Below are 8,995 nucleotides of genomic sequence, written 5' to 3' on the forward strand. Positions count from 1 at the left end.
GCACCAAATCACTTTGGGAACACAGACCAGATCCAAGAGGCTTCTTCTGGACCCTCATTCTTAGGAGCATTGAGACCCCCAAAGGAAGGCAGAAGCAGTGGATGCAAGAAGGGAGTTCATACCAGGGTCCACACACTAGGTTTTAGCAGCACTTTTACTTCCACATCCAAACTCCCTGGGTCCTCACAACAGCCCTGTGAGGTAGGTAGGGTAAGAAGGTTTCAGAGATCCCCATTTATAGATGAGGATGCTGAGGCACAGAGAGGTGAAGTGACTTGCTCAAGGTCATACAACCAGCAGTGTAAAGGGCCCAAAGCCAGCACTCCTCTGCTTGAACTCCTGGGCTCTGGCCCTCTGGCAGTTCCCACATCCTTTCTACTCTCTCTGTGTCCCCCACCCTCTCTGAATTCTCCTGGGTCTACCGGGACCCTAAAGGCAGGCTGGCACCTGGCATTTTTCAGGAATGGCAACTGGGGTGGGCCTGGTCAACTCCAGATAGGAACTAATCCTGAAGAGCATGACGCCAGCTTTCCTTCTCCCCATTTCCCAGTTGGATGGAAGGCCTAGTAGGTCCCAGGGCAAGGATGGAGCTAGGCATGGTTCATGAACGAATGGTGATAAAGGTATGTGTAAGCATATGTGTGGCCTGCACTAAAGACGAAGGCTCCCCTAACCCAAGGCCCCAAGCCAGTGTCTCAAGTCCTCATCCCCATGCCTTTCTCATCCCACAGAGCCACAGTGAGTGTCCTCAGCAGCAAAAGGAGCCATAGAAATAGCTGCCTCTGGCACTGAGCTGCTCCAGTGGACAGATCCCACCAGGCCTTCAGACCCCATCACATAGACACAGTGCCTCCACGGCTTGACTGGGGCCCTGGGCCACACCCCCAATAACAAACAACCGGGGCCCAGCCTGCAGACTAGAGCAGGAACAGCGGGCAGTGGGCATGGCAGGCAATGCCTCCCAGCGCCGTCGTACAAGGCTAAAGCTCTCCACAGAGCCCAGAGGACATGGCTGGTTTCCTACAAGAAGGAGAGAGAAGGCTGTGAGAGGCATATACTATAGGGACTCGAGGCCCTTCCTCTCCCTGAGTCCAGAAAATAGCCCAGTAGGTATCATCCCAGGATGAGCTATCATTGTCTTGCTCCTCATTGCCTGTGTTCCTCATTTGTTCATTCATGTTTCTATTTGCCCTTTTGACTGTGCATACAGTGGTCATTTGTCCTGCTGCTGTCTTGTAGACCCTTGCTGGTGCTTGACAGAGCCCCCCGTCACTGAGGGATACCCTGAGTGCTGGGCCAGGCAGATCACATCCTGCCTGCTTCGCAGATAGGGGAAAGAGTTCACAAAGCCCTGACCCGACCCCTGGAGTGCCTGGAGATGGGCAGAAGGTGGCACACATGTTAAGGGCTACTCTTTCCTGTCTTGGAACTCCCTCCTCTCCCCAGCCCCACAGAGACTTACCAAGGCCCCCAATGGCCACAATGTGCCCCCCAAGGGAGCCAACCACAAAGTCTGCCCTCTTATCCCTCATGCGCAGGCTGCGGGGCAGCTTGGTCCAGGATCCTGCAGGAGAGGGGAGGTCAACTCTATTCATGTACCTACTATGCCCCTCCATCCCATACAGAGTGAGAGGATGGCCCACAACAGCGACTGCTCACCATGCTCCAGGTCAAACATCTCCACAGTGTTGACAAAGTGTGGGCGAGAGTAGAAGTTATGGGGCCCAGGCTGCTGCAGGCCACCCAGGCTAAAGACACTGCCTTCAGCCATGGCACATCCAGCAAAGGCCCGACGGCTGGGTAGGCTTGGATGCCGGGTCCAGGTACGGGTCTCCAGATCAAAGGCTTCAAAAGCAGTCACAGGGAGCTTGCCCTGGCGGCCCCCTGTCAATGGAATTGGGGTACCTGGGAAGGAGCCCAGGAGGCTTGGTGGGCTCCTCGATCACTAGGTGCTGATCTGCCTGCCCCAGCCTCCCACACATCCTGCTGTGTGTACACTTGCACATGGATCATCCACCCTGTAGGCCCTCAGGCATTGGGGTTTGGTTTTCCAACTCCATCAGAGCCATCAGGGGTCAGAGCCTCAGAGCAGCCATGAATCAACGCAACAAAGCTTCTCTTCTTCTGCCATCCTGGACTGAGCCCAATCTCTATCCCAGCCAACCTATGAGGATGGGGATTTCTAGACTCTGAACCCCTTTCCCACATCTCCCAGGCCCTTACCCAGGACATAGATCTTGTTCCCGTGCAGGAAGGTGGAGGCCCCATAGCAGGGTGTGGGCATGGAGGGTAGCGAAAGCCAGCAATCCCGACGGGGCTCATACACACGTACCTGGGCCTGGGGGGCCGTGTCAGGGCCCATTCCCCCCAGAGCATACACCATACCATCTGCATAGAAAAAGAGTAGTTCAGACTGCACCCCAGCCTGCCAGGGCACCCCACCCTGACAGCTGTCCTGGTCAGGCCTGGGGGTGGCTGGAGACCCATGTGTTTATGGCATCCCTCCCCAGCAGCAGACACTCTACTACCTGCTTGGTGTGGGGGCTGGGGGAGCTGGGATTCCTTCTCTGGTCAGGGCCCCTCTGAGTAAAGAGCAGGAGGCAGCTGGTCTAATTATAATCTGACTCTGTCTCCCTGGAGACACTATGGCAACAGAGTCTGGCATCCAAGCAGGGCTGGCCTGGGCTGGTGGTCAGACCTGGAGGCCACATGGTGGGGACTCCCCTGGGGGAGGAAGATGGCTTAAGACAGGGTGGGAAACATGGGGATCTGCTTAGCACAGAGCTCAGTCTGGGGAGGGGGCTTAGGGACCAGCTGGAATTAGAGATGGGGTTGGGAGAGGAATGGTTTGAGTCTGTTGGGCAAAGGTACTGTCTACAAGCCTTCTGCCCTGGGATCCTGCTGGCACCTCTTTCACTATGGCACCTCTTTCACCTCTGCCACAGTCTTTCACTATTGTAGCCTCTTGCCCTCTGTTAAACCCTCAGAGTCAGCTGGGGTATGTCTGGGGGCCTTGGGGTAATGGGCCAGTCAGCTGGGGGCTTCCATGGCAACCATCCCCAGGTCAGCTTGGCCTTTGTCCATATCAGGCTCTCTGTTGTGTGGGAAGGGTTTAGTGGGGGAAGTCTAAGCACTTGCCAGGCTCTGAGCCAAGGCCCTACTCCTGTCCCCCACCCCAGACTATTTATAACCCTGGAAGTCATTAGGTCATCCCACCCCCATCTCTTAGAAATGAGGAGTGGGGCAGGGACATGGCTGGGGCCTCCCATCATTCTGGGATCGGCTTGGGCTCTGCCTCCCACCTTAGTCAGAAAAGGCAGTTAATAGAAGGCTGCTGAAAGCCTAGCTCAAAGCTAGGTTGGAAAGGATACAGGAGACAAGGCCACATCCTGGGCACCCATGTAAAAATTACAGCTCTTGTTCAGTCTCTGAGGGCAAGGGACTAAGCAAATAGTAAAAGGTGTTAGGGTACCTGAAGTGCCTTCCTTGGGAGGCCACTCACCTCTCTCGACAGTTGCAACCCCCATGGCTGCTTGAGGGAGGGTGGCTCGACGCTCCCAGCGGCCCTCATCCATCAGGAAGGCCTCCACAGCAGCTACCGGGCTCTGGACCTCATCCACACCACCCACCACTAGCACCTGCTTGCCCAGAACCACCGCAGCTGCGCCAGCCCGGGCAGTGGGCAGGGGTGCCAGTGCCAGCCATGTGTGCGAGGCCATGTCCAGTGTCTCAGCAGTGTCCAGGGGCAGTCCAGCCTGGCCACAACCCCCCAACACCAGCAGGTGCCCATCTTGGTGTGCCACTGTGCCATAGACCCGGCAAGTGGGCATAGGGGGGAACACCTGCCAAACAAAGGCCCGGCCACCTCCTGCAGACATGGTGTTCACTGCCAATGGCAGGCCATGCTGTCTGCTCAGACTGTAGGCCTCACTGGGGAGGCATGATAGGGCCTCATCTTGATTCTGCCAGGGCCACAAGGGGTATGTGACCAGTCCAGGGACCTTGCCTCCACCTGAGGAGAGAGGGAAAACAGGGGTCAGGGCCACTGACCAGCCCCTTAGGAAACAGATAAGCAGCCTGTAGCTGAGGGTAGAGCTGACCCAAAATCACTGGTGGGAAAGGCATGGGGAGAACCCAACCCCTCTGGCTAGCACACCACTGTGGAGGCACTCCTGGAGTGGGAAGGAGGGCAGACCCCAGGTACCCAGGAAGCTTTCCTCTTTCTCATGGGGGAATGAAGGCTCCTTCCCACCCACTACCCTAACCACTCAGCAACTGGATCAAATCTGGGTCTAGGAAGGCAGTAGTAAGGTGACTAGAACAGGACTCTCCATCCTGGACCCCTTTCTTTCCCCTCAACAAGCCTCACACTAGTTCTGCATGAGGGGAGTCCTACTGTATCCTCCCCTTACTGGCTTTCAGAGTGCTCTGGGCAGCCTAAGGAGTACCCATGCCTGCTGTCAGGGGTCAGATTCCAGAGTAGCCTTACAACATCCTGGGGGCCATTCCACAGGGTTAATTTAAAGCATTCCCACCAGTAAAGGGCCAGAGTCAGGTGTGTTTCGGACTAGGGGGAGGGCTGCACACCACAGTTCCACACTCTCCTCTGGCGGTCTCCCCTCAGGGGTTTGCCCATTCCAAACCCCCCAGAAGCCAGATTCTCTGGTGTCCAGAAGAGGAGTGGGGGGGCCGTTGGGGGAATCTCATGACCACAGGACTCCAGGGTCCGAGTCCAGGGCGTTTCCAGCAAGAATGGCAGCTGGACTTCTGGGTTCCCTCGCAGCAGATCCCCAAGTTCTCCAGCCACCCCTTTCTCTTGGGGGCTACACTCCTGGACCCCAGGCAGGAGGGCCTCCTGGCCCCAAACTTCCAGCTCAAGGATGCGGGGGGCGGGTCTGGGCTAGTGCGCTTGGGGTTCTACGCCCTGCGCCCCAAACTTCCCCTGAGCGTGGTTCCCGCGGGACTCACCCGCCGATGCTCCGAAGCTGCCAGGGCACGGGGTCCGCCGTTCCGCCTCCGCTGACGCCGGATCTGGCTGGAGCTGAAATCGGGCTCCGGCGGGGCTCCGGCACTGCTCCGGCGCGGGGCGGGGCTGGGCCAGGTCCGCCCCTCGCCCCCTCCCCCTCCGACTCAGGGAAACCTCCTCCCGCCTTAACCCTGCACATGCCGCAGCTGGAGTGGGGCGCGCCGACCCATGGCCACATTCAAACGGACAGACAAACGGACACGTGGACACTGGGCCTGCCAGGATTTAGCGTCCGACCTCGGGCAGGAGTAGAAATGAGGCAGCGGTGAGCGACACAACACGTGTATGGCAAGGGGCAGTTCGGAGCCGGACCCACCCTGGGGGACGCAGACTGTAGAGCAGACCAGCCGAACCCGAGGGCTTGTGCGGCAGGCGCCAGCCCACCTCCGCTGAGCTCCCGGGAGCCCAATGTCAGGCTTCGTGGCGGCGCCCCCTGGAGGCCACTGAGGGCATGGCCTGGGCCTCTGCCTTGGGACAGCCTGGGTCGCCCTTATCATGGCATAAAGCAGGAATAGGTCTTACAGTGTACACTGAGGCTAGCAGGGGTAGAGGAACAGAAGGTACTGGCCGTTCTACAAACCTGGGTGGGGAGAATTCTTGAAGGGAGTCACACTGAGCAGAGGATGTGCTAGAAGAGTCAAAGGCCAGGGGACCTCCCAAGTGGGTCACTCTGGCCTTATCCTATAGGGCCTGAGACCTGGGCTACTTCAGGACCCAAGGCGCATTATAACTAACCATCTTTAGGATCCTGGGCTTGTCTCTAACCAACTCTGGGGTCAAGCAAGAGCAAAATGGTGTGACAGGCCCACCTACCTCAGGCCCAGATCTTGGCCCTGCCTATTTTCTGAGCATTCAGAGTGTTAGCTGAGTCTTCAAGCTGGGGGCCTATTTGTACAGGTCAGTGGTACCTGTGGGAAGAGATCCTTGCAGTTGTCTGTGTCTGCTCACTGCCTTGTTCCCCTGTCATGGGCAGTGCTTGTCTTAGTTTCCCCAAAGCAGACCTGGAAACAAAGATATACATGCATATAGTTAGAATGGGAGGTGAGGCCAAGAAACACCAGCAGTGGCAAGGAGACAAGGAAAGCAGCCAATAAAGGAAGTGTCATCAAGCAAGCTACCACTGTGGGCAACTGGGACCAAATCCTGCTGGGAATTCTGGGAGCCAGAGTAGAACATAGGCCTTACATTATTGCTGCCCCCAAGAGCAAGGGGAGCTGAGGTACTCATTTTCAAATCTCCATTAGTCATGAGTTGAGAGCTGTTTGGGGGCATTACCTATTAACTCCCTGGCCTACCTTGTATCTGGCCTTCCCAGAAGTCTACGGGTAGACCCTTCCCCACGACCGGGGAAGAGAGCCTTTGCCCCTTTCAGGGGCTGTCAGTTGGATTCAGAGGGCCTGCACAGAAATGGTGGTGCCAAGGCTTGTTACAGACTGCACAGACCCTGACTTGAAGGCCTCGACCTTCCTTGTCCCACTTCACCTTGGACTTGCTTTTCAGTGCCCTCACTTGGAGCCCTGGTGCTACCCTCTTGTGATTGCCGATAGGTTTCCAGGAGGCTCACACTGCCCTGCAGACCCCTTCACATTTGCTGCTGTTCCCTTTCCAAGCTCCTTCCTCCTCCTTTCCAGCAATTAAGCACTTACAAGCCACTTGCCTTTAGATACCTCCCAACACCCCAAGGCCCTCTTGTCTCCCCTTCCTACCCTCCAGTCAAATTCTTGAAGCCATTTGTCCCCACAAGCTCCATATCCTTGTTACTTGCCACCTCAGTGTGCTGCCACTCCTTCCCCAAAATTGCTCTTGAAAAAGTCATCATGAAATACCATATAGCTAAAACTTTATCTGCCTGTGGTCCTTGGTCCTTAATTAAATCTTGCTAGCATCGTCAAAGTTTTGCCCCTTGTGACCTCAACTTCCTCCTGCTGCTTGTCCTGCCTCTCAGAATCTTTTCTAGGCTCTGCTTCTTCTCCATCACCAGGAATTGGCTCCTCAAGATTCAACCCTGGCTTTTCTCCCTGGCACACATATTTTCTCTTGGGGCAATCCCTTCCAGGCTATGCCTTCATTCACATCTAGATCTCCAACAGGTCTCTCTGCTCAGATAGAGGTGGGTCCAGGATCCATGGAGAACCATATAAGGCTGGGGAAGGGGGTGGCTCACACCTGTAATACTAGCATTTTGGGAGGCTGAGGAGGGCAGTTCACCTGAGGTTAGGAGTTCAAGACCAGCCTGACTGACATGGTGAAACCTTGGCTCTACTAAAATTACAAAAAATTGGCCAGGCATGATGACTCATGCCTATAATTCCAGCACTTTGGGAGACCAAGGTTGTGGATCATTTGAGGCCAGGAGCTCGAGACCAGCCGGGCCAACATGGTGAAACCCCACCTCTACTAAAAATACAAAAATTAGCCAGGCATGGTGGTGAGTGCCTGTAGTCCCAGCTACTCTGGAGGCTGAAGTAGGAGAAACACTTGAGCCCAGGAGGTGGAGGTTGCAGTGAGCTGAGATCACGCCACTGCACTCCAGCCTGGGCAACAGAATGAGACTCCATCTCAAAAAAAAAGAGGCTGGGCGCGGTGGCTCACGCCTGTAATCCCAACACTTTGGGAGGCTAAGGTGGGTGGATCATGAGGTCAGGAGATCGAGACCATCCTGGCCAACATGGTGAAACCCCATCTCTACTAAAAATACAAAAAAAAAAAAAAAAAAAAATTAGCTGGACGTGGTGGTGCATGCTTGTAGTCCCAGCTACTTGGGAGGCTGAGGCAGGAGAATTGCTTGAACCCAGAAGGTGGAGATTGCAGTGAGCTGAGATTGAACCACTGCACTACAGCCTGAGAGACAATGTGAGACTCTGTCTCAAAAAAAAAAGAAGAAGAAGAAGAACCATATAAGTTACCAAATGGAAAGCAATGATTGGATCCTATGATCACCCTGTGTTCTTTTCCATCTCATCCTGTCTGATCCCAGTTATGCCTGTAGGCTCAGCATCCACTAGAGTCCAAGTCAAGTCAGACTGCACTCTGATGAGTGCTCCCAAAGAATTCCATCTAGGGCATACTTGGCACCAGGAGGCAAAAAGTTCACCCCCACCACCCCCGAATGGAGCCAGGTACCCCATGATCCTTAGCCCTATCTCTATCATTTCCCCAGTTCTCATGTCTAGAAGGGACACAACACAGCCAGAGGATGAATCTACCCTTCCTGGTTCTCCATTTGCCCTAACTTCTGAGCTGAACATCACCAGAGAGGGGTCTGGATATGCCCACACTGGTGCCATCCCTGGAGGATGGGCTCTCACTCTCCATGGAAGGGGTTTCTGTTTGCACAATCATGGCTCACTGTAGAAGGGAGATCCCATAAGTGCAGATGCTGGAGCCAAAAGCCTCAGCTTATCTCCATATAAATAATGAAGAAGAAAGTAACTAGAAATTAGTATTTATTAGTTATTCATAGGTGATCTTAATTCTTTTACTAATGCCTCTCAGGTTGGAAGTGTGAACCTGGGGCGACATTGTGAAATGAATGACTCTAAGGCAAGACGCTTTAAGCCCTCTGTCACACCCTCATACGGGCTGCTGGAGGGTGCCTTGGCTAAGCAGCAAAAGCGCCCACTGTTTAGCCAGCTAGGGAAGGAGACATCCAAAATAGCTGAGATGTCTCCTTCCTCGGAGGAGTTAGGAGAAAACTCCATTTCTCCAAGCTTTTATGGTAGGCCTGACGCTGTCCAGTAGGCCCGCAGACATCCAGGGGCTTAATTGTCTCTATGGGATGCTGTGCTTCAGTGGTCACGTTCCATGTCAATCTTATGATCCGCTTCTCCACCTGGTTCCTTCTTTCTTGTAAGAATTAATCAGGGGCCGGGCACGGTGGCTCAAGCCTGTAATCCCAGCAGTTTGGGAGGCCGAGGCGGGTGGATCACGAGGTCAAGAGATCGAGACCATCCTGGTCAACATGGTGAA

At 54.9% G+C, this 8,995-nt stretch overlaps 1 protein-coding gene across 1 annotated transcript; it reads right to left on the minus strand.

Moving 5' to 3' along the window:
• Positions 1-136: 136 nt before the first annotated feature.
• On the minus strand, positions 137-5,722 carry KLHDC8B (kelch domain containing 8B). Its single transcript, XM_017506550.2, has 6 exons — positions 4,969-5,722; positions 3,503-4,012; positions 2,224-2,388; positions 1,660-1,884; positions 1,463-1,564; positions 137-1,020 (listed from the first exon to the last, which is right to left on the minus strand). Exons 2-6 carry the CDS (start codon positions 3,876-3,878, stop codon positions 824-826), a joined length of 1,065 nt encoding a protein of 354 aa, XP_017362039.1. The 5' UTR covers positions 3,879-4,012; positions 4,969-5,722; the 3' UTR covers positions 137-823.
• Positions 5,723-8,995: the final 3,273 nt, after the last annotated feature.

This window comes from Cebus imitator, unplaced genomic scaffold, assembly GCF_001604975.1.
Source record: "Cebus imitator isolate Cc_AM_T3 unplaced genomic scaffold, Cebus_imitator-1.0 Scaffold0, whole genome shotgun sequence".
In the NCBI taxonomy this organism is placed as follows: Eukaryota; Metazoa; Chordata; class Mammalia; order Primates; family Cebidae; genus Cebus; species Cebus imitator.